The 25745-nt window shown below is 38.2% G+C and overlaps 2 protein-coding genes across 6 annotated transcripts; one reads left to right on the forward strand and one right to left on the reverse strand.

Moving 5' to 3' along the window:
• Positions 1-9823: 9823 nt before the first annotated feature.
• Positions 9824-15623, forward strand: LOC116187136 (protein DETOXIFICATION 43). Of its 2 annotated transcripts, none has more exons than XM_031515737.1 (15): positions 9824-9944; positions 10436-10582; positions 11742-11905; positions 12023-12144; positions 12284-12547; positions 12709-12902; positions 13039-13174; positions 13279-13375; positions 13478-13578; positions 13698-13861; positions 14462-14533; positions 14627-14743; positions 14855-14950; positions 15036-15157; positions 15285-15623. In XM_031515737.1, the coding sequence occupies exons 3-15, from the start codon at positions 11793-11795 to the stop codon at positions 15325-15327; spliced, it is 1641 nt and encodes a 546-aa protein (XP_031371597.1). In that variant the 5' UTR covers positions 9824-9944; positions 10436-10582; positions 11742-11792; the 3' UTR covers positions 15328-15623. The 2 variants fall into 2 exon arrangements, with proteins under 2 accessions (XP_031371597.1, XP_031371598.1); XM_031515738.1 differs by having other exon boundaries at positions 12742-12902.
• A 538-nt stretch (positions 15624-16161) lies between these two features.
• On the reverse strand, positions 16162-22734 carry LOC116187640 (cellulose synthase A catalytic subunit 3 [UDP-forming]). 4 transcript variants are annotated; one of them, XM_031516500.1, is made up of 15 exons: positions 22335-22733; positions 21742-21944; positions 21215-21410; positions 20853-21058; positions 20647-20764; positions 20343-20541; positions 19939-20205; positions 19478-19823; positions 19255-19392; positions 18812-18937; positions 18515-18727; positions 18097-18358; positions 17783-17979; positions 17160-17510; positions 16424-17008 (listed from the first exon to the last, which is right to left on the reverse strand). In XM_031516500.1, exons 2-15 carry the CDS (start codon positions 21763-21765, stop codon positions 16424-16426), a joined length of 3228 nt encoding a protein of 1075 aa, XP_031372360.1. In that variant the 5' UTR covers positions 21766-21944; positions 22335-22733. The 4 variants fall into 4 exon arrangements, with proteins under 4 accessions (XP_031372358.1, XP_031372360.1, XP_031372359.1 ...); XM_031516499.1 differs by having other exon boundaries at positions 17783-17985; positions 22335-22732; XM_031516498.1 differs by having other exon boundaries at positions 16162-17008; positions 17783-17985; positions 20343-20764; positions 22335-22734.
• Between the last annotated feature and the right edge of the window lie 3011 nt (positions 22735-25745).

Genomic DNA, 25745 nt, shown 5'->3' on the forward strand with positions numbered 1-25745 from the left:
TTATGACACGTGGCTGAAAACTTTTAGCATGATGTAACAAATGAGTACAGAACCTTATTAAAATGTAACAAATTGGTACAAAACTTTACTAAGATGTAACAAATGGGTACAAAACTTTATTAAGATGTAATGAAATGGTACAAAACGTTTTGTATGATGTAATAAATTGATACAAATAGCGGAATAAAGGACAACTATATCTAATTAAAATAATAAAAGGGGAGATCCGTATTAAATGGTGCTGCGGGATCTATGCATATCCAACGATGGGAAGACCTGTATTACAATAATATGGAGTCATATTACCATGAGCGAAAAAAATATTTGGTAGTATAAATTTGCATCATAAATTTTGGTCCCTCTAGATTTTGAGAGAAGTACATAAGTTCGAAAGGAAAACTTGGAAGAGAAAATAAAGGGAATATCTTTAATTCCAAAAATTTCTAACGTGGCACATAACGATCTCATTGCTTGAAAATTTTGCCATTTTTTCATAACAGATCCAGTTAACCCAATTAACGTCACAATTATAGCCAAGACTGGGAGGATGTCCCGTTCCTTGAATAGATGGCTCGCACTTAGACTCATGGCCAGTTTTTTATCCGAGTGCCAACAAGAAAGCCTGCCTCGTGAGCCATCTCTTCAAGGAACGGGACATCCCCCAGTCTTGTTCATAATTGTGATGTTAATTGGGTTAACTCGACCTGTCATGAAAAATGACAAAATTCTCAAGCGACGAGATCGTTACGTATCACGTCAAAAATTTTTGGAATGAAAGATCTTCCCTTTATTTTCTCTTCTAATATTTCATTTTGAACTTATGTACTTCTCTCGAAATCCAGATGGACCAAAATTTATGATGCAAATTCATACTACCAAATATTTTTTTCACTCATGGTAATATGACTCCATGCATAGATCTCGCAGCACCATTCAATACAGATCTCCCCTTCTATTATTTTAATTAGGTGTAGTTGTCCTTTGTTCCACTATTTTTATCAATTTGTTACATCATACAAAACGTTTTGTACCATTTCGTTACATCTTAATAAAAGTTTTGTACTCATTTGTTACATCTTAATAAAGTTTTGTATTAATTTGTTACATCTTAATAAGATTCTGTATCTATTTATTATATCATGCTAAAAGTTTTCAGCCACGTGTCATAAGACTTGCCACGTCACGTGCCACGTCAGATATTCTTAACGGCATCCAGTCACGTGTCATAAGGCTTGCCACGTCATGTGCCACGTCAGAAATTCTTAACGGCGTTGACGGAAATTGACGGATTGTACTTGATTGAAACAATTTGATACGTTTTGAATCAAATTGTTACAAAAAAAAAGATTTTGTACCGTCCGCGTTACAACTTAAAAGGTTTTGTATTATTCAAGTAATTTTTCCTATTCAGAACATAATCAACGGTAAATTCTAAAGTCAACATTTTTGTTTTCTGTAATAAAATTATCATGACGATTTGAAGATTGAAGTTAGTAGTGTACTTCTAATTCTAATTTGTGGAGTATGCGAGCTAGTCCCGATAACCGTACGTCGTAGAGTTACTCCTACCTGTCATCATTGTTATGTAATTATATATATGACATGATAAAAAACTAGCAAAATCAAAGACAAAATTAAGTCATAAACTAATATTTTACCCGTGCGTTGGATCTTGACAATGACATTAACTGTTTTTTATAACAGAGAATAGGAAATTAGCATATATAGAAGTACGATTAGTTATAAAAAAAACATAACAAAATATATTCTACCAAATAGATATTAGGGATTATTACGCTAGATATCTCATGGTATAACCCGTTTCTCAAATCTATCACATAGTTTGAAAATTACCTTGAAAAGCCCATGATTTACATCTGGTTCTAAATCTATCATAGCGTTAAATTTTCCGTCAACATTTAACGATATTACTGACGTGGAACATAAGTGGGCCCATTCTTGCCACTACAGCTCTTTTCCCGGGATAAATTTGAAAAAAAAATTAAAACCATAAGATAGATTTGAGAAAAAATTAAAATCATGAGATTGATTTGGAGTCTGCTTACGTTTCATTGACGGATAAATTGACTGCGTAATAAATTTGGAATAAAATGTAAATCATAGGCCTTTTTAGATATTTTTAAAGTATGTGATAGATCTGAGAAATGGGTGATATCATGGGATATCTAGCGTAATAACTCCTAAATATTACAAGCATTAAAATTGTGATCGAGAGTTGAAGAAGAGAAAATCATGTTGATAAGTACATAATTACTCTACTCTAATGAAAATGCGAATAACATATATATATATATATATATTAAGAGATAATAATCATCTAGCATACATATTTATATATATATATATATATATATGCGAATAGTGGTAAATATCGTGTGAGAATTAGGGAGTCAGAAAAAACTATATTCAATCGAAATATGATGCGTAAATTGAATTTTCAGATCTTCTATTTATAGAATTTTTGAAACATTGAATTTGGAAAAAAAATCACTATCTCAAGGGTTTCTAATTAGTAATCGAGAAAGCTTCTTGATATCCTACGTACATTGAATTGAGAAAATGTTTTCTCAATATTCTACATATGTAATGAACATATAGACGAATCTCTAATTTAGAATTAAATACTCTGAACAGTCGAAAAGACGATCAACCATAAACTGAGGGTTTGCTAATAGAGCCCTTACAACATCGCTATTTGACTTTTATATATTATAATTGATTTCTCTAGCTAGACAATTTTTTTTATTAGACAAATTAGTAAATTTCGTAGCTGCTTGTAAAAACTATGTTTTGGGTCATAGTAATAAAGATCAATAAGCTAAGATACTGTTTATTGATGATAGAAATTTCTATTTGAACTTTGCAAAGTCACCAATTAAGAAACTATTAATTCTTCTTATCAAGGTCTACCAAAAAAAAAAAGAATCTTCTTACAAAGAATTGTTGCATCTTTATTGAAACTAAACTCGCATTAGCTTGAGAAAATGTTGTATGCAACGGTGGTACTACGTGACAATCTCACAAGTTAATAAGGGTTTGCCATTTTAGTTTTTAGTATGTAAATAAAAATAAAAAAAATCTATTGTTGTCGAAAGTAATTCATTGTTAGAAAAAAAAATATTTTTTAGGTGTCTTCCCACGTGATATCACCGTTGCACACAAGATATTCTCGATTAGCTTAGGGAGTGACGTGTGTGTATGGCAATTTTCTATATTTGTTGAGATAAGAAGTGCTGGGAACTTTACAGCTAGAAAAGGCATTTGTAATCAAAAGAGAATATAGTGTAATGACGCATGTTTTCACTTGTTGATTTAGAGTTCATATGTTTAATATATAGTGGAACTACTCATGTCATTTTATTAGTTATTTAGGAATTCTCTTTCATTGTACTAGGAAAAGAAAAATGGCTTACTTAATCACTATGACTGCATTCTTATTTTAATGTGAATTTAATGTCATGAGATTTATTTAGTAAGAGAGGTTTAAGGGTAGGCACTAAACAATTAAAATCATTGCATTGATGAGATACTGTTTTGATATGGTAATATTGGTTGGCTTATCCTATACCCTTGGGGCATAAAATAGCAAAACACGTTAATTAATTATACTTCAACGAATATTTTTTTTCAGGATCTGATGCATGCACTGCAACTATCATCTACTTATCGATGCCAAGTGGCATCTCATCTTGAGCGCACGCGCGCGCGCGCACACACACATATATATATATATATGCAACATAGAATATCTAATCTTGCTTGATATACCTTAACGTTAGTTATTAATTAATTACTACATTTTTATAATAAAAAAAGTAAAATATAAATATCCATGAACGTTAAAAAGAATAAATTAATGGTTTATAGGATAATTAAACTTGCAAGCGGACGATAATGGTGGTCTAAGCACTAGTTTTAAAAATATACCATATAGCACTCATTATAGATTTATAAATCTTTTGCTGCACTAAGCAAAATAATGATATTTCACAAAACATGCATTAAGTACTTATCAAAACAAAAGATTATGACACCTCCGGGCTCCGAGCATTACTTTTCCGTATACGGAAACTTCCTTAAATTTTGTGATAGTGCTTTGACATCACAATGTTTAATAAGTTTAACAAATTGGAGAAAGGGGGTTGGTGCATTCCATAGCATACACTGATCACCAACAAATCAAAATATTTTAGATTCAATTCTCACAAGAGAAATTACATGTATTCATCTATTTAATTAGATTTTTATCTAAATCAGGTCTATGAATTTTTTCTTATGACCGATAAAGAAAATAAATTTAATAGATTATAGGCTAGACATTAAAAAAACTAAAACTAAAACTAAAACATTTCTTAGAGAACATTAACGGATATGTAAAAAAGTTTTTTCGGATGTAAAATAAAGCAGATATACATAGGGTTATCCGTCTGAAAACCATATGATTATAGACTGAGGGCTTGATAATGGAATTCTTGAATTACCATATCATCAAAATGGTGCCATTTGCTTTTCAAATGATAGATAAATGTATCACCACATATATATGCGTGTATGTATATTCAAAACTTTATCTCAGAAAATTTAAATTTAAATTAGAGACAATTACAAAAGTTAGCACAGTTTTTTCGCTATTTTTACCTGTTAGCGTGCTTTTTTAACTTAATTACACATCATAATTTCTATTTCAAATCTAGCACGTCATTTAACATAGGTTAAAAATGTGGATGAACAGCTGAATTGGCCTTCAAAATTGGCCATATCTGCACACGTGGACCTCCAACAACCTCGTTTGGTGGGGGCAACCGGAGACCAGTGAAGAGACCTCTCTCCCTCTCTCTTTAAAAAGACAGACCAATTCACTAAAAGCTCTTCATGGATAATATTGCAGAATATAATCAATATTCCATTTGGGATTTTTTTTTTTAATCAAAAGACTGAGAATACTTTGTTTATCCCCTCTAAGATTGACTTAAGAAAAAGAAAAGGAAATGCCACCGAAAATGAATCACCAAAAGAAGAAGGAAAAAGGCACAATAATGAACCTAAGGTGCACTATTAAATGACATACAATCAGGGGCGGAACCAGGATTTTCGTCCAGGGGAGGCAAAAATGTTATTTCGATATAAATAGTATATAAATGATTTTTTTAGAAGGGGTAAAATACTAATTTTACATAGTTTTGGGACAAAATTTCAAAGAAATCCAAAGTTCAGGGGGGCAATTCCCCCCTGCTAATGAGCTGGCTCCGCCCCTGCATAGAATAGTACTTTCAACAAAGTATACATGTCGAAATGGAGGAGCATGGGAGTGTTTGTACCGTGTCTTCCACACGAAAGTGGAATCCCCATTCTTTTTTTGCGTGTTTCTAATCACAATCGGGTGGCGTACGTGGTGGGGTGTGGTGTGTACACTAACTAATGTTTCTTTGGTAAAATCTTCATTAAATTTAAGAAAAATTGACGTATTCGCTTTATTATGTGTCATAAGACGCAAAACCAATAGAATCTCCCAAAGACCACTTTCAAACGTGCGAATATTTTTTGTACTACATGCTTTTCTTTTGTACTCCCCCCAAAACATGTAAAGTGGTGTCTCTTCCCTTTACATTTCAATTTCTCAATGAAAGCCCATTGGAAACCAAAGATTTCATATGTTAAACAAGAGTAAGATAAGCTTGATTATTCGCTATAGTTCGCGCCCACGGAGGAACTTTAATTTAATACTGCTACTGATCCTTTCCGTAGCAATCGCAATGCTATATACTGAATCTATCGATGTAATATTAGCCAGAATCGCTTTCGCCCATCATTGTTCATCCCTTTTAAACATCCGCAAAACATCGATATTACATATATCGCTTTCATTATCCTCTTCAATGTAATCTCTCAATAATTTTCATCATGACCTATCAAAATTGATTGAGCCAAAAGCTTTGACTTTCATTGAACGTAAGAAGCTAAGAGTGTATATATACATAGTATGGTCTTCACCAAATTAAGGAAAGATCTCTCGAAATAGAAACAAAAAATATATGGCCTAGATTAGGCTAGCTAATTATATTACATGAGATAATGTACATGATTTTCTCTAAAGAAGAAAATCTTCCCGTAGTAAGACCTATACATATTACCAGGGAAAAGCACAAAATATTCAACATACCCTAATGGAAATTAAAGTGCGGGAGATTATTCGTGTGGTTTTATTTAATTTAAATGAATAGAACAAAAAAGCGACATTTTTTCTGATAATATAATAAAATAATATATATACATATATATAACCATGGAAAGAAAAATATGTATTTATCATATATATTCAAATACTACAAAATGAATTAACTCTATCACACACCAACTCCCAAAGATGATGGTCGTGGGCCTCCACTTTATTTCGTCTTACAATTATATATATTTTATGTGTATTTTATGCTTGATAGAGCATAGATTCGAGCATATTGTGCCGTACAATCTTCTTGTCATAACTAAACTATTTGTGCTCTCCAAATACTAGATTCCGGAGTCTTTTTTTCTCATATAAAAACATTTCCTGTACATTTTCCATGAAAAGAAATGAACATATATATACATATACAAATCTGTATGTGGTTTACGACTTATATAAGACGCAATTAGATACTACTATATTTCATGCATGCATCATATCGAAATTTGAGAAGCACCTACAAACAATATTTCCAACTCTACCATGATAAATTTTCGCCAAGCTATTTGTGTGGGATATGTTCATTTGAACCATTGGCCGGAAAGATCCCCGGAAACCCGAATTTTGTAGGGTACATGGGTAGAATGTACAAGTTACCGAGAGAGAAATATGTGCTCTGACGAGCTTGCTAATATTGAACTATCCAACTTTGGCATCTGCTTCAACTGAGATTAGTCCTTCAAGAAAGATTTCTCAGGCTTTCAAATCCCATTTTATGTTTTTTTTTTAACTTCTTTGTTTTTCTTTTGGATTTTAGCCTTGTATTTTCACAGAATAATAACGATTTTTTTTAATGATCGGGGTTTCAAATTTCGTCTGATTAATCTCCAAGACTTGGGAACTCGTAGCGACGCTCTATTTGGCTAAACGCCCCACAAATGGTACAGCTACTAACCTCAAGAGGGATCGACCCAAGATCAGGTGGATATTGATGTTCCTTCTTATCACTAAGCCAACCCCTTGAGGTTCAGAAGCAAAAATACTAATGCTTTGTTTGATTTCACAATGTGATTTTAAAATCACACTTTAACTTAATTCTACCCACAATAAAACAAAATAACTCATACAAAATCAAAAGGTGGACCCCATTTGTACCACTTTTTTTTTCACAACAAAACAAAATAACTCATACAAAGTCAAAGGGTAGGCCCCATTTATACCACTCTTTTTCAAAATCAAAATCTGATTTAAAATCATACTTTGAAACCAAACGCAGTATAAATCTTCCTAAGAATGTGCTTAAAAATCTTCTTAATGAATCCCACTAACATCTATTGAATAGCACTTGAATATTGTAAAATTATAACTCATGCCATTGCGTGTGAGATTTTAAATTAGGAGAATATTTACATTGATCTTTAGGAGAATATAGCAACACTCGTCCATAAAAATACTAACTATATATATTGGACTATCATCAATCGCATTAGAACTACCTTCTCAATATTAAACGCACAAATGTTTTGGCAGTTTTACTTACAATGCCGTACACGAGTGTTGATCCATTAATAAACCAAATAATGATCAGACTTTTATCGAAAAAGGTTATAGTATAATAACGCACATCCTCGCTTGTTGATTTAGAGGTTACATGTTCGATACGTAATGGGACCACTCATACCCCTTTATTAATTATTTAAGATTTCTCTTTCATTGTACTATGAATTGGACCTTCTTTGTAATCGAAAAAACATATAAAAGTTTTTGCATAGATTCTTTGCTTAGAAGCTGAGCAATCTCAAATTAATGCCTCAAACAATTCGAAATAGCTCGACACCGTACTCCTAGTGAATAATGATATATATAGATTTGATCATCCCTGTCACATTAACTTCCAAATTATAAATGATGTGAAACATCAAGACATTGTATAACAATTAACCAATCGAGTAGCAATTCGATTCTAATTTTACCGGCAAAAATTAGGTCATGGTGGTGTAGTATACGTATATAGCGTGCAAGGGGGCGAGGGGAAATGAGGTGTTGGGAATCCTACGTGGCCCCATTTACAGAAAGTTCTGATAGCAAGGGCTACCCACCAAACTAAAAGCACTTCAAATTGATATAGCACTAAGCAAAGACAATATGATATGTTCCTCTTTTGATTTTTCTTTTCTTTTTCATAACAAATAGTGGGTTTCACCCAATTAATCCCGTGACCTGTACGTACAGACGCCCAACATGCTCATAAAGCACAGCATGACACACACTGCATAGGCCACCCTGGTTAGGAAGGGTTACTCTTTGTAATTTCACTGTATCTTGAGCTTTGAGTTTTCCATAAGAGAGTCGCACCATTCGTCCACTTGCGCAGACCCTATTGGTTTATGATGATTATTATATAGCTCACGATGTCGGTGATAGAATATTCCAGCTTTCCTTCTAGAGTGACAAGTATACCACGTGATATTGAGTCATAATACTTAACATAATGGTTTTTTTAATTATTATTGATAGCATTATATCACTATTTGTAATTATATGTACAGATATGCCAAATAACTATTGACTTGTAGAGCATGTCACTTGAATTTTTTTTTAAATAATTCATAGGAAGTCCCGATTGTAAAAAAGCTGCAGAGTATAAAAAGAGATCGATCTCGACGATGACACTCAAAAAATAACAACAGGAAGCAAGTGCAAGGAAAAAAGAAGAGTAGCTCTACAACCAAGCAACGAAGTCCGAGACTCTATTGAACCTCGATATTTAACTAATCAATATGTGAAGGTGTTCGATTTCCTAAAAGAGTGCCGGTACTGAATTTGAACACATGACTCGTGATACCCGCCACATATAAAACTTTCTCATACAGAGGAGAGTGGCATTTCAAGTACTCCACATTTCCTTTACCCGTCTTTTGGGGTCATGATGAAATCCTTTACCCATCTTTAGGAAATTGGTTTTCATGTCTTTGAGGCATTGATTGTTTAGAAAAATACTAGGTGGTCTCAGAGTTCTAATAGATAAAATGATTTTATACAGATATATATCGACAAACACACGAGTTATAGCTGTTCAGGTTGAACTTGTGCGTTTCTAATGCGACATATATACGTACGTAAATATGCCTCGAAATGATATATAATATAATTCGTTGCTCTTGCTGTATTATAGAAATGATGATGAACGCCGTGATCGTATAGACCTAGGGTTGAAGCTGGGAACTAATAATTCATACTGACTCATTTTGGCTCACCGCGTTGAGTAGCTTTCGTCTAGCCATTCCCTCGCACATTACGTTCTGAACTGCGACAGATTGGCTTGTGTTGTGCCACACGAACGACGAGCACGTACTAGGCTCACCTTATTAATTACGCATGGCAAAAGCACAGTATACATGGGATCTTCGATCTCCTATTACAACTGGAGATAATGGAGTCTAGTATGATCACATATATATAACAACAGGTTAATATTATATATATAATCATATATCATGTCGTTTAAGGTTCCTCTCTTCTCCTTTTAGCATGATGCAACAAGAAAAGAAAGGACCTCCCCCACTTTTGTCCATGGATTTTTATTTTATTCATTAATGTGTGATTGGAGGTTTATGGTTTGGACACATTAGGAGAGGAAAGGGTACTTAAGGAGGAAGAGTGATGATGGAAATTTGCACAAAGTTGTAAGCCAATTTGGAAAGAAAAGAAAGTTGGCGGAAATCGAAGAGTGCTTCTTCACTGTCTGTAACAACACAAGGTCTGTGTTTCCATTTTCCCTTTCCTATCTACCTTTCCTTCTTGTCCCAGTTAAGGTTGTTTTGTTTGCTTCATACTAGCATTGGCATAGAATGCATGCATTCAAATGTCACGAGTCTTCACTCTCAAACCATATTTCCTAGACATTAGCGGTAGCGTTTGGCTTTCGAGCAATACAACTTTCGTTAATTTAGGCACGTTTATGATAGTCACTTAATGAAATATTGAACTTATAATAGAGAGAAGACACCGTGTTTCTATATTCTCTTCACCTAAGAGAAGTAATTAGGCAGTTATTAGGGAGAAAATTACATATTTGATCTATGTTAATTAACACAACAAATTTTTTTTTTATGTATACGTCCAACGGAGCATTAGAAAGGGTGCCCTCCCTCGGAGAAACTTCCCTCCGTCCCTGCCTCCCCCACTTCCTGTCTCATTTTATTCTATTTTACTGGATTTAATATTTATATTATCAATGTTTGACTGAAGGCTTTTAGGGTTTGGACACATTGGGAGAGGAAAGGGAAGTTAAGGAGCAAGCTAGAGTGATGGTGGACATTTGCAAAAAGTTGTAAGCCAAATTGGAAAGAGAGTTGCAAATCGAAGAGTTGCTTCCTCGCTACTGTAACAACACAAGTATGTTTCCTTCTTGTCTCAGCTAAGGTTGTTTGCTTCATACTTGCATTCATGCATTCACATGTCATGAGTGCTCACTTGATCTCCTACTATATTTACGCATGGGATCGCATGTGGTATTCTCATTAGATCACGTTGGATCTTCACGATCAAATGAATGAACAGACATACGCATACGTCTGAACTCTGGGATTGATGTCTTACTTTCATACTGTCTCGAGGTTCCCTATCGGGCTCACCTTCTTGAATGCAAACTTTAATTTGCAGATAAAAAAAAGGGATATGCATATACATATAACTTTTTGTGTTGCATAATGAATTTCGGATATCAAGGATGTTGCCACTGGGGTCCTTTTCAAAGTTATGTTTATATATAGTTCGAAGAGACGCTGTTTCTGACTCGAACTTCACATTTTGATCTCATCTGTATATGATCACATAACCCACCATGCATGTTACTAACTTTCTTTCCACGTTGTCGTTATGGCATATGCTCACAACAATTCCTGAAACATAGGAAGCAAGCATATTAGGATAGCTGAAACTATGGGGAGCATACTGCAAATAAGACAAACACAGGGGGCAAGTTAAGATCACTCATAACCTTAGGGCCGTGTCGGTCATCTCAATTTCTTCTCTGTGGGCCCCACCCCCCATGCCATGAGCTGGGTCCCCGCCAAAATGCTCTGACCCGAACCTAACGGAAAACAGACAACCCGCCAAGAAACTAAGAACAGAACTTTTCCCCCCGCTTTCCCATGGAAATCCCCACGCGTATGGTTCCTGAGAAAATGCGGGAAAACGTGGATGTAGAACGCTCCTATCAGCCTCCACATGCCTTTTCCATTGCAGGAATCGCAATCGAACCATTTAGTGGTCCGTAACAATGACAGACGGACACCGACTACGGGTTCTCCTGTACTTGTTCAATATAAGTTGCCAGCTCTCTTTATGTGGTAGGGCGATTCCCGTTCTACAGCAGGGTAGTCCGCTAGCATTGTAGGGATCTACCCTTCGATCCATAAATGATAGATATTTTTAACAGTTACGTATAGTTGTTGCTCACTTCCGGATTCAAATGGCTCTCTTAGTAGCCTTAGTTTTTCGAACATTCTAATCCAGTGACTAAAGCTTGAGTGATTAATTAATTCTGCAATAGAACTAGAGACTGCTCGGGAGAGGTAGACCAACACTTCCTTCATCACCTGCTATGACTGACAACGGAAACCCAAACCTCCCAGTGAGTATTACTGATGGCTCCACCTTGCGTTCTCCTAAGGGCTGCTCGAGGATGCCGATCTTCGTGTTCTTCAGAGATGCAAGGTAATTATAGTGTTATCTGATAGGACAAATAAAATGAATGTTCACCATTTCTGGCCGATTCTAATTAGTGATCATTCGATGTGTCTGGATTTTGCATTGTGATGAAATAATTCTCAGGAATGTTTTCAAGATGGATGCACTTGGTTTGGAGATTCTGAGGATTGCCTTCCCGGCAGCGTTGGCTTTAGCTGCCGACCCTGTCGCCTCCTTGATCGACACAGCATTTATAGGCCGTATAGGTCTGTCCCGAGCATGACATTTTGTACTTGAAGCAAGCTATTTGATTGTGCTTCTTTCTCCGGAAAAGTTTTCCCGTCATTGTTCTTTTCAGGAATGGCCTTTCTAGTAATATATCTGATAGTGCTATTACCTTGACAGGTCCTGTGGAACTTGCTGCTGTGGGGGTCTCCATTGCCATATTCAATCAAGCTTCAAAGATCACCATATTCCCGCTCGTCAGTATCACCACCTCTTTCGTTGCGGAGGAAGAAACAATTGGAAGAGTGAGCAGTGAACTGCCAGAAAAAGAATCCAAGAAAAATATTGAACCACAGGAAGCGGCTCCGGATGATGTTGGGCTCGAGAACTTGGAAAAAGGTTCAGGAGTAAGTGGGGAAACAAAAGATCCGATGCCAGAAGATGGTACCGACCTCTCGTCCTGAAATTTCCTTAAAATCCTTCTTGTTATATCAGTCTTTCTACCCTTCTTTCGGACAATAGAACCTAAGAGGTCATCTGTTCTGTTTTATGAGTAGACCTCTCGGAAACTCGCAATAGTATTGACTCAGTCATTGTGTCATCAGATTCAAACATGACTACATCTTTGGCTCCCGCAGCTGCCAGCAGTAACACGAACAAGGGGAAAATCATCAAAGAGAAGCGGCATATCCCCTCTGCATCAACAGCTATCGTTATTGGTGCAGTCCTAGGCATACTGCAAACTATATTCCTCATATTTGGTGCCAAAATTCTACTGAGTTTCATGGGTGTGAAGTCGGTAAGTGTCTCTACAAAATAAATCTTTACAAGATTCGAATTGTTTCCACTTTCAGAATCGATCACTATCTTATCTTCGGCAAATAAATAAAGAGTTCGTTTTCCTAATGGAGCCACATGTGTATTCTGTTCGATAGGGTTCGCCGATGCTAAACCCGGCCAAGAAGTACCTGACCGTAAGGGCACTCGGTGCTCCTGCAGTTCTTCTCTCTTTGGCAATGCAAGGGGTCTTTCGAGGTTTTAAAGATACTACGACCCCGCTATATGCGACAGGTATCTTTTTAGCCTAGGACACGAGAATTGTTCTGTTATTCTCTAAATGGTTTCCGAGCGTCACCTTATCCATTTTCCTGCTTTACGACTATGGCTTCTGACAGTTGTGGGAGACCTTGCAAACATCGTCTTGGACCCGATCCTAATCTTTGTCTGCCATATGGGAGTCAGTGGTGCAGCTATTGCTCATGTCCTTTCGCAGTGAGTAGTCAATTGCTTTATTTTTTCTTTTCCTACTCGGCAAGCACTTCCTTCATGTGTCAGGTGCCTTTTCTCAGTCGGCTTCTGTTACGACCATTTCAGGTACCTGATATCACTGATACTCTTGCTGAGGTTGATGAAACAAGTTGATCTCCTTCCCCCTAGCGTCAAAGACTTGCAATTCCATCGGTTTTTTAAGAACGGTTAGCTCTTCAACTCACATTAACTTCAGTCCCGTGCATTGGAGACCTTTTCAGAAGCAATAAAAATCTCATAGCTCAGCTAGGATTCACATGTGAAGTTATACCATGATTCGTGGCAGGGATCCTTCTGTTGGTGAGAGTGATTGCTGTCACGTTCTGTGTGACCCTCGCTGCGTCAATGGCAGCAAGGCTTGGGTCGACACCTATGGCTGCATTCCAGATTTGCCTTCAGGTTTGGATGACCTCTTCGCTACTTGCCGATGGTTTGGCCGTAGCTGGGCAGGTAAAAAGTTTCTTCTTCCAGCTCTTTTCTACTTTTCCGAAGCAAATGGACCATTGAGAACAAATTATGGCCCAACTGTTGCCCGCTCGTACCAAGTGATATGTTAATGACAGCATTATTCATAGAGGTGGACAGGAATACATATCACTGAACAAAGATTCACATGGTTAATTACATATTGGTTGCTCAAAATTGCGAACACCATAACCAATTATCGTTTTGCTTGTTTTCAAGGATTACTAAGCTCCGTTTGGTTTCGGAGTCGCGATTTAAAATTTTAACTTTAACTTTAATTTTAACTCAATACACCATAGAACAAAACATACTTTTCCAAAATCAAACTGGTGAGTCTCATATATTATTCAATATACAATCTCATACACTACCTAATACACTATACAACAAAACTGATGGGGTCCACAGGTCCAACATTTTTTTTTCTTTTTCGACAATTAAAATCAAAGTTACAAATTTAAAACTTTAACTCTGAAATCAAACGCACTGCTAGACTCTAGACTAAATATTTGAACAGTAAACGGATATAATAAATGATTTGCGTCCAATTTGCTTGCTTAGTTTTCTTTCTCTTGGTGACTCCAGGCGATCCTAGCAAGTGCATTTGCTGAGAAGGATTATAGCAAGGCAACGACTGCTGCAACCCGGGTCTTGCAGGTATACAAACATCCCCCGCCGGAGAACATACATCATTCTTTTTAGGGTCTATATTCATGATTAAGTGCTGATGGTCTTTCTGTTTTTATGCAGATGGGCTTTGTCCTGGGCCTCGGGCTTGCAGTGTTAGTCGGCGTCGGCCTCCGCTTCGGATCTGGAGTATTTTCAAAAGACATGACTGTTCAGCACATCATATTTGTGGGAATCCCGGTAATGTCCAATTTATTAGCAGAGAGTCGATGAGACATTTTTTTCAGATCGAAAGTTCTGCTGGAGAAGGCCAGTTCTAACTAGTTTCATCTTTCATATGGCAATCATCAGTTCGTTGCAGCTACACAACCAATCAACTCTCTAGCTTTCGTCCTCGACGGAGTGAACTTCGGCGCATCCGATTTTGCCTACACTGCCTATTCCATGGTGAACCTCACGAGCCTTAGCACAAAAACCTTTCATAACCTTCGCATTACCTCTTTATCAGATTAACCGCTTTTGTTTTGTTTAGGTTCTGGTGTCCTTTATCAGCATTGCTTCCTTGTTCCTCCTGTCCAAGAGTAACGGCTTTGTCGGTATCTGGGTTGCACTGACCATCTACATGGGCCTGCGCGCATTCGCCGGTTTTTGGAGGTAATTCCACTTCACTGGTTCCATAATTACATCCGGAAATATTTACCGAAAACGCCTGGTGGCCTTTAGTATGAGTAATCCCATTACTTTTAGCCAACCAATTAAACTGTCTTGATCATACCTGCAGGATGGGAACCGGAACCGGTCCTTGGCGTTTCCTCAAGAGCTGATTACTTTTAACCATAGACTCCATATAACTGCAGAAGTTTACGTCTCCGGGCAGCGTACACCCTCTAGTTGCTTTCTTCCCTCCTCGTTTCCTCCTCCATCCTGTCCCTATGCTTTTTGCTGTGCAAATCTGTTTCACGAACATGATCCGTTCTGCTGTATCATCAACGTTTACTTCACCTGTGTATGTATTGATCGTTGTCTGCCTGTTCACCATCTCTGTTTCAAATGCTACTATGTTTTGTACAATAATTTCACAGCAAACATTTGAGTGGCCCTTCAGTCTTGGCTCGTACTATTCATGTGCCAATCCTAGTTTAAGCATTAACGGAGAGAGTTTATGCCGATTCTGCCATGCTAGTGCCGGAAGCAAGCATGATGAGAGTCATCAAGGACATTTGAGATGCTAGACAGGTCTTTCTAAGACTATGTCAGAACACTTGCCGGGATTGAAACGGAAGCCATGCGAAACACATGGAAATAATCGGGCTCCGACTAATGTCGTCGGGACTTTTCCTCTCAACATGAAATTCTCACATGGAACATTTCAGGAGCTTCCCAAAGAAGCATTAGAGGTATTTATCCGGAAATCATTCTTTCGATGCAATAGTACTGGACAAACGCGGAAACTCACGGAAACTCATGGCCATATGGCCGGGACTGGCCCCTAAGGTTGGTTATCTCTAGAGGCTAAATCATAACTAAGTGAAGCGACTCGCTTTAGTGTCTTAGTCCATCGGTTTTGTTCACGTACAAAGCCCTAACTTTAATTTAGCAGAGGGTCCAAATGGAATATAAGATACACGAGGCACGGAGAAGATACTTGCGACCGGAAATGTGGAACGAATCAAATCAAATTGCTTTATCGAATCAGATACATAAAAATACAAATGAATAACACATCCTCTGGCAGTCCCCGGTTTCCTGGACAGACGCAAAAGATCCAATAATATTACACAAACACTTCCCCAAACAAAACTATGCTTTGCCTACCGATTCCAACGAATAATTTCGATGAAGCCAATACGGTTTCTTAATATTAGGAGGAGATGAAATAAGAGATCTGATGTTTCGAGCTTATCATAGATTGCCTTTCAATCAGCAGTTGATCCCACACATCTCGACGTCAGGGCCAGTCACCCTGGTCGTGAAGGGATCAACCCTTACCCACAAGAGGGAGAAGATCGATGCGAGAAGGATCGACCAAACGACCACAATCGTGGGGGTCCGGTTCTGCCTTCCCATCAGACCTTTAAGGAAGGGGTAGAGATGGACGATCACCCAAAACGCGAAGAACAATTTACCAAAGAGCGGGCCCCACGACTGGTATCCGCTGTTAATGGCGTAAGAAATCCCAGCAACAACTCCAACTATGTTTATGATGAGGAGGGTGGTGGGAGGGATGAGGAGGGTTGTCCATTTGAACATGTAGAGCTCGGCAAAGTCCCCATCCTCATCGGAGGCTTTTGACGTGACAGTGAAGTTGGTGTCGATGCCGGCAAGGACCTTGAGAAGACCTTGGACGACTGCAAAGAAGTGAGAGGAGACGCCTCCAATAACCCAAAACTGCTCGTTCCTCCACCACTCGTCAATCCCAACCCCGCTCCACCTCATTTCCAGAATACCAGTAGCAAAAATGGACAAGAAAAGGGAGATAAACCATATGCTAGCAATGTTGCTGATCTGTATGAAGTAAAGTTTGAAGTTTTCAGAATAAATTCAAATGCCGAGTATAATAAGATTAAGACATGGGATGAAAGAGATGACGTCATCATACATAACTGAGAAGACTAAAGATTATTGTATGAAACTAGTAATGAAATGCACGACAAACCTGTGGGATGATAAACTTGTTGGTGAGCAGGCAGACGGCAGGTAAGGTACAATACATCAGAAGGGGAATCGAGGTGATTGGGTATATTGTGGTGTTAACATATGCAAATCTCTCGAGCCACTTTAGCCTCCCCCCGTACCCATACCATATGGGGCAATGTCGACTCACTAGAATTTCGACCGAACCAAGAGCCCAACGAAGCACTTGGTTCAATCGATCAGAAAGATTGATGGGAGCAGAACCTTTAAAAGCTGGGAGTTTCGGCATGCAGTATATTGATCGCCAACCTCGGGCATGCATCTTGAATCCGGTGAGAATATCTTCCGTGACGGATCCATAAATCCATCCAATCTGCAAAATAACATAAAACAAACAGAAATAAAATAAAATAAATAAAATAACACTATTACTCAAAACCACAACCTCCATTCAGTACAAGTAATTGATCGATTCTCTTAAAAGCTTAAGCTGGCGGGAATGTCAACGCATACTAGGTATAGTCCAAGCAAGACCTTTAAAGATCCTAATCGCATTTATCGCTGCAAAATTTGAACACCTTCATGCTGGTTTTGACATTAACAAGTGACTAGGTTCAAATTAGTTGATAGGTTGAAGTTATATACCTCACTTCCCCATTCTGTTTTATCTTCATACCCGCAGCTGATGACATGGATGGCCTCTTTAAGAAGAGTTTCGGGAGTTGCAGATTGAGGGACACCACCATTCTCCATTAGTGTAGAGGCAACAAAAACAGCAGACTGACCAAACCTCTTCTCAAGACTCATTTGGGACATCAGTAATGTCTTCTCATCGTCAAATCCTGCACCTTTTGACAAATTTGACATAATATAGAATATTATGCAAGACATAAGCAAATAAAGATTGCCAAAATATGCTCTACTGAGATTAAAAGTTGGAAGGAAAGAAAGAATTATACCTTCTACCCCCTCTTCTATATCCTCCAGACTGAAAATAGGAACAGTGGGGTCCATATGCTTGCTAGATTTCTTCTTGTCTGAAGCCTTTTTACCCGATTTCGAACTCTTCTTTCTTGATCCACCACACAAAGAGAGGAAACCAGATTTCTTCTGTTTTGGTTTTACTGGAGGTTCATAACCGTATAAGGCTGTCCGGTTGAACACACACCCAGTACCCACATAAACAGGACCTTGAATGCCATCCAAGCCTCTTAAGTTAATCTGCAGTCAAGTATAAAATATCAGAGTTAATGACAGAATCAAACTTATATCTCATTTGACGAACAGCTTACCATCTTCTCCAGTCAACTACAACAAATATCCTACAGAACCTCTTTATTGTCACATGGGAAGGCACTGATCAGAAGATGAACTTACATCAAAGAATACAGTGTTGCGATTGGCATATCGATCGTTCCTATCAATACCATCGAACCTCTGAGGAAACTGGACGTAGCAGACTTGTTTCCCGAGGTTGGGGTCCATCATGAAACACATAGCTTCTCTCAAGGCCTTGCTGTTGTTTATGTAGTGATCACAATCAAGATTCAACAAGAAAGGTCCGTTTGTAAGCACAGCAGATACACGAACCTGCAAGACAGATATGTTTTCAGATATAGATGAGAGAAGCCTAATTATGGATTCTAAGTTAAGGAACTATAGTGTCATACTCACGAGAGCATTCATAGCACCGGCTTTCTTGTGATGTTGGAAGCCTGGTCGCTTTTCACGAGAAACATAGACCAGTCGTGGCAGCTCATTACCCTCAGCATCAAGCCCTCCACTCTGCCCCAAGAAAACCTGCCAAACACCGAAACGTAATTAACCTCAAATGATGATATTGTCACTTCAAGGAGTGGAATAATGTAACATGATGGCTCAACATATTACTGGACAGATGACCAAAGTAACACAGGCAACGACAAAGCGATTGACAGTGGAGGAAATTTAATCATGAAAACAAGATACTAGAGGAAAAAGGAACATGTGCATTTTGTTGTGGGTTGTTTGGGGGGGTGGGGTGGTGGTGTGAATTCCATTGATGTTTATTGATTGGAAGATTTCTATATGAAATGAAGAAATACTTTGTACGCTTCGTAGAAGAAAGAATCCAGTACCTGAATCATTCCTGGATGATCTCTGATGTTATTTCCAGGCCATGGTGTACCATCTTGCATAACCCATCCTTCCTCAGGAACCTTCTGGGCCTTGGCGACAAGCCCATTGATACGGACTTTAAATTCTTCATATTCCCTCTGTATCAAAAGCCAGTGGCGTCATCAGCAGGACAAAACAAAGTTGAGGAACTTAGAAAATGCAATAATCTGCAAAAGTTCTTGCCTTCATAGCTCTGCGATCTTTGACAAATGATGGATGAACTTTGTCCTTCAAATAGTCAATCTTCTTGGCGAAGTACCATTCTGGGGCCCGAGGCTCAATGATATATTTCTTGCAGAAAGGGACCCATTTCCTGGCAAATTCTGATGTCTCTGAAAGTGCTTCAAAAGTTAACATTGCAGCACCATCATCAGAGACATAGCAAGAGACCTTGTCCACTGGGTAGTCAACAGCAAGAATGGACAACACGGTATTCGCTGTCACAAGAGGAGGCTCCTTTAGAGGGTCCACTGTACTGACAAAGATGTCAACAGCAGCTAATTGTGATGGCTCTCCCTCTCTGTCATATCTGCATCCCAACCATGTACAATACTCTTACTCCTCACGGTGCTTAGTCGAATTTCAAAGTGGGATTAGAAGCTAGACCAAAATAATTAAAATTGAAGGTACGAGTTTTAACTAACCTGATAGCAAGCCTGTCGAGATACGTTTCACGATTTACAGGAAACCATTTTGGGAACTGATCCAAGATCCAAGATATTGCGAACCATATCTCACAGATCACAGAAATTAACCAGAGTACATATGCATTGGGCACAGGATTTGTGATCCGGTAGTGTAAGAAAATGGAGAGAATAACCAGCCGGAGAACAATCACCAGCCTGTAAGGATTTATTCTAGATGATGGGATAGAAACCTTCCTTGACAGAGGCTGCCGAGCTTCATCATTCCTGTCACAATAATATGAAGTTAGTCCTAAAACGCAGAGGCAGTAATTCCAGTACTGTAATGAAGAGTAGAGGTAAAGCAAATTCATTAACAACAGTAGCTAAAGAGCAGGTTTTGTAACTTAAAATCAGAAACTTACAGTAAAGAGTCATCAACAAGGATGTCAGTGCTGGCATCTATATCACCTCCCCTTTCAGAAGTGGCCTGACCAGTGCTCATTGCAGGAGCAACAGGTTTCTCCTGCTTCATCTTCCAGCCATCAACTCGTTCTTTCCATGCTACATTGCCGAGTCCATGTGAACCAAACTCCCTTGCTGGATCCACAACTCTGATGTTAGCTGCACACAAAGAGCCAGATTCCACAGACATTATCATGAAACTGTAGCCTGTAACAAAATACAGATAATTCATGCAAGACCAGAGGGGGAGAGAGAGGAATGTACGTGATTGATTAACATCTGAAGATGCATAGGGGAGGGAATGGATACGCTTCACACCACCGGCTCCAGGAGAGGCCATTGAAAGACGTTCAGGTGAAGCAGCAGATAACTCTCCAGAAACCTGAGCAGTTCGCACACACCGGGTTTGTACAATCATTCACAGAATCCACATAGAAAGGGAAACAAACAGACAGAGAAAGTCAGTTTACCTCCTGTCTACCAGGAAGCAGAGGAATGTTGTGAGGAACCTCTTTGTCATAGTTTGGAGGAGCAACATCTTCGCCTCGTCCATATGTCATATGCCAACTCAACATGCGCTCTGCAGGCTTCTGCTTTTGGCCCTGAGGCTCTTCAGCGTAATTGAAGTCACTGGCACTGTCTTCAGCATCACTGTCGCCTAGAATGGCAGGACTTCCTACAATAACGTTGCAAACTTACTGTCATTTACAAGTAAGTCAAGTTTAAATGACAAAGAAAGCAAGTTTTTGTGGAATGCAATGATCGTAAAATAGTACAAACTGGAAATTTTGTCGAAGGTTGAGAGGTTTATAGAAGTTCGACATCTAACTACCTTTATGCCTCTTGTATCTAGTTTTGCACTGAGGACAGGACTGGTTCCCATCCTTCCTCTCGTACTCATAGCACGGTCTGCAGACAGGAAAGGCACAGACATCGCATGCAATAAATTGCTCTCCATCAACAGTCTTTCCGACAGTATCACCACAGATCTGGCACACCTGACCACCCAGATTTTTCATGGGCTTTCCCTGCATGACATTGGACTAAACAGTGAGCCTTGACAATTTATGGTGAAGAGTGCCAGAATAGAGCAAAAACGATGACAACACCGTAACTGGAGCACTAAACTTGCTGCTGCAGTCACATGATCGAAATCAATGTATTCAATAGTCAATTTTTCACTGTTACTTGCAACAAGTGTCTCTCTTGCTCATAAGCTGAAGGATCAGATATTAAGACAACCAATTTTCATGGATAAAAAGATATCAGAGAAACTCCAGCATTCCGAATTGTTCTAACGAAAAAACTGAACTGCAAGGCTGGCTATAGTTCACGCAGGAGAGAGGGGCCAAGTCTTACCCCGCTTTCACCTTCAGACTCCATAGCAAGTGCTCTTGTTTGCTTAGATGAGAGCCAAAGATCTGTCTTTTGCTCAAGATCTGTACATTCTTAAAAGCCCCACAACTTCAACGTGCCAAAAGCAAATGGAATCTGCTTTATATGCTATGTCCCACTCCAAAAGCACTCTCTTTTTCCCTCGGAAGACCTCTCCGCACCAATACCTGAAACACAGTTCTCGGGTTGAGAATGTCTCCTGCAAGCAGGAAATTCACTAACTTGCAAATCTCTGTCCACAAATGAAAGATGAATACATTTGGATCTTGGATTTATCGACGTCTGAGAAATAACATAACCCGAAGACATTAGATAAGCACAACCAAACCAAAGGAGTAACCATTTTTTCCTCGATTTCTTCGACGACCATACAGCGGCTACTCAAAAGGGTCAAATCAGAAAGCAACAAATCAGCAATTAAAACACCAACGACGGCACACCGCAATCAGCACAGTCACGTCCATGTCCTGTCGAGATCCTCCACTCACCCTTCTCGGAAAAGCATCAAATTTCATGAACAAAACAGAAAAGCAAGGATTGTTTTCAGCTGATCTCACCTTGACCCGACAGAGACCGTGGACTCTCGACCGAGGAGTGACAGTCAATTCAGCTCAAGATCGAAGACAGAGAGACGGAAAATCACAATGCGGATCGAGCCCACAACCCAAATTCATGCGCAGATCAAGGGATCGAAATCGATTGACCCCCCCTCTCTCTCTCTCTCTCTGTCTGCTCTCTGCTATCCCAATCAGTGTAACGCTGCCGGAAAGCAATGAGAATGGAGATATTTATATATATATATATATATTATATGGAAAATGATTGACGAAGGGAGTGGAGGCTAACGAAAATTGATTAATCAGTGCAAACTAACAGTGAAATGTGATGGGAATTGTTTATACGGTGGGTGAAGGGAGAGGAGGGATGTGGACTTTCTCTCACTAGGAGGCAGGCAGCTAGCTGGAAATGGAGAGTAGAGAGAGAAAGAGAGAGAAAGAGAGAGACAGAGAGAGAAGGAATGGCTTCGAAGGGACGAAAGCGACAGGACAGCTAACCAAAGCTCTCCTCCTACTACTCCCTCTTTCATGGACAAGAAGCCCACCGACAGTGTATGTCTCTGTTTTTTTACTGAGAGATAGAGATGACTGACGAGAGAGAGAAAATGGTAGAAAATGGTGAAAATGAATAGGAAAATGTTACCTAACAATAGTATCGATCTAACGCCATTGAGAGAAATCACGACGCGAACGATCTCTTATATCATAAGTTCATCAAATCAGCACTAATTCACGACGATTTCGAGGGACCAAGAACAGATGGTCCCTTTGGATCATCGGATAAAAAATATTACCATCAAATCAGCACTGATTCGTATAATCTTCGATTTCGAGTGACCATGAACAGATGATCCGTTTGAATAATATGATCAAAAAATATTTTAAGGGGCCGTTTGGATTCAGAGTTAAAGTTATTTTGATTTTTATTTTGATTTTAATTTTAATTGTGGAAAAAGACAAATGAGATGTGATTATAAATTTGACTTGGGAAACATGTGTTTTTGTTGTGCAGTATGTTGAGTTAAAGTTAAAGTCAAAATTTTTGCATTGGGAAATGTGTATTTTGTTGTGTAATGTGTTGAGTTAAAGTTAAAGTTAAAATCATTAAATTCGGAATCCAAACAGGTAGCATCTGTTAGTCGGGTTCGGTTCGGATACTATGATATACATTGGAAAAAAAATATATCAGCATCTGTCAATACTGATTTGAATCGGAATGGCCATGATTTATATATGTCAAGGACAACCAATTATTGGTAGTGAATATCATATTGAGATATTATCATCTTTACTAATTTGGGTGTGCCTTCTCATTGCAACAAACATATGTACACGATAAATCAATAGAATAAATGAATGTCATTTTCTCATGTTGGTTGGTCCATCTTGATTCATTCGGCTTTTCAATATCGTGAGATAATAATAAGACCGATGTGGCTTGACTCTTCACCTTCAAGTCCAACGAGGCGGAGTCATGCATTCCCGATTTGCTGACGGTAATGGTACCTCCTAGTGCCATGAGAAGTTCAAGTCTATTTAACATGCGTCAATCGAACATCGAAGACAGGGGACCAAGCCTCAGTGATAGACGGGAACACGTTACAGCTCCATTTGGTTTCGCAATTAAAATCACAAAAAATTTAACTTTAATTTTAACTCAACATACTGCACAACAAAAATACACATTTCCCAAGTCAAAAATTTTAATTTTAACTTTAACTCAACACACTACATAATCATTTGTCATTTTCCACAATCAAAATCAAAGTTACTTTAACTCTAAAACTACACGCACTAGTAGTCCCTCCTGGAGTTCATGAATAGAGAGCCTAACGGTAAATGCTCAATACACTATTATCATTCTTCGTGGCCCGGTTCTTTTCTTGGGCCCCCACCCTAACAGGACTCTATGGGCCGGACCCAATAACAAAAGTCCATGGACAGTCAAGCCCATCTATCAGTAATTTATATCAAGCTTAGATTCGATAGCGAGGTAACTTGCCGAAAGCGCCAGACAGAGTCAAGCTCCACCAGCTCAGTACACTTCCAATGCGTTTGTTTTCGGAGTTAAAGTCACGAATTTGTGATTGTGATTGTGATTGTAGAAGAAGACAAAAATATATGGGGCCCACCAGTTTGACTTTTAAAATATGAAATGAATGGAAGGTATAGATAATTAATTATAATGAGATTGTATTTTAATAATATATGGGGCCCACCAATTTGACTTTTGAAATGTGTGTTTTGTTGTGTAGTGTTTTGAGTTAAAGTTAAAGTTAAAATCTTAAATCACGACTTTGAAAACAAACGGAGCGTTCATATCTAACACCCTCATTTGCGTCTCTTGCATCTCCCACAGCCCCTCTATGGACATCATAAATGTTTAACAAGACCTAAAAAAGCAAAAAGCCTTCGACTTTTTAAACATAACAATTGTGATCCCAGTTGACCACTCAATCCAACTCAATATAAGACAAAAAATTAATATAAGATGAGATCATTCGCAGACCAAATTGAGGGCTTAGTACTACAAGGGCACTAAAAATGTGTTTCAAATATGGAGAAAGCACAATAAGAAAATTTACTTAATAATGAACCTTTAGGAGCATGTAAAATCATATAAAGTAAATTATAGATGTTAACTTGCTCCCTGGTGTGCATTTTGCAAATTTGATTATGGTGTTAACTTTAAATTTTCAATGATTGATCCTCAGTGTACTGTCCGTGCTACCGTAATTGGATTGGATAAAACTACAGGATTTTATGTTTCCACTCCATTGCCTGAAAGTTCACTGTATGCCCTCATAGATGCTTTGCGCTTGCAGGTAAGCTTTGTAGTGCTTAAAAAACTACTGATGCTATTTAATTTAAGCTGCGTGTTAATTTTGGTTGCTTTTGCTACATTTTGCTTTTAAGTCTTGTTACTTCTTGGTTCCTGTTAGTAGGATTATTTTATTATTACTCTAAACTGTATTGATTGTCTTAAACTTTGCCTATTTGCAGCTTGTTTCAACCCTGAGGGTTTATCCAAATTACATTATGTTATATTCTAACCCAGATGCTAAGGTAAATTACCTGTCAGCAAGCAAAATATGTTTTTTTAAGCCTAGAATCTTTTTGATGTCATGATAAAGTGTTATCAGCATTAAGCATGTTCTTATACACTTCCCTGCCTTCTGCATTTGAAGCAGTATTTTGCTGTGGTCCTGATTTTCACTTCGGCATAGTTGCTATCTTTTTGTGGTTAGAAGTGCTGTTACCTGCAGATAGATACTTGCTTTATGTTTCATGGTAATCCTATATGGCAACTCCTGTTCATTGGTCTGCTTTTCTGGACTGACAAGAAGGCCAAACCCAAATAATGATCCTGAAACTACTTGTAAGAATAAGAAACATGATTCATGGTCTTAC

Source organism: Punica granatum, chromosome 8 (assembly GCF_007655135.1).
Source record: "Punica granatum isolate Tunisia-2019 chromosome 8, ASM765513v2, whole genome shotgun sequence".
Lineage (NCBI taxonomy): Eukaryota > Viridiplantae > Streptophyta > Magnoliopsida > Myrtales > Lythraceae > Punica > Punica granatum.

Bases quoted from the DNA above. Each gene is read 5' to 3' on its own strand.
- LOC116187136 (XM_031515737.1), top strand. From the start codon at position 11,793: ATGACTGACAACGGAAACCCAAACCTCCCAGTGAGTATTACTGATGGC. The intron at 12,903-13,038 runs GTAAGTGTCTCT...TCTGTTCGATAG, and splicing joins GTTTCATGGGTGTGAAGTCG to GGTTCGCCGATGCTAAACCC. The intron at 13,376-13,477 runs GTGAGTAGTCAA...CGACCATTTCAG, and splicing joins ATTGCTCATGTCCTTTCGCA to GTACCTGATATCACTGATAC.
- LOC116187640 (XM_031516498.1), bottom strand. From the start codon at position 21,765: ATGGAGTCTGAAGGTGAAAGCGGG. The intron at 17,986-18,096 runs GTATAATTCTTT...ATTTGTCAAAAG, and splicing joins TATAGAAGAGGGGGTAGAAG to GTGCAGGATTTGACGATGAG. The intron at 17,009-17,159 runs GTTTGTCGTGCA...TACTTCATACAG, and splicing joins ACAAGTTTATCATCCCACAG to ATCAGCAACATTGCTAGCAT.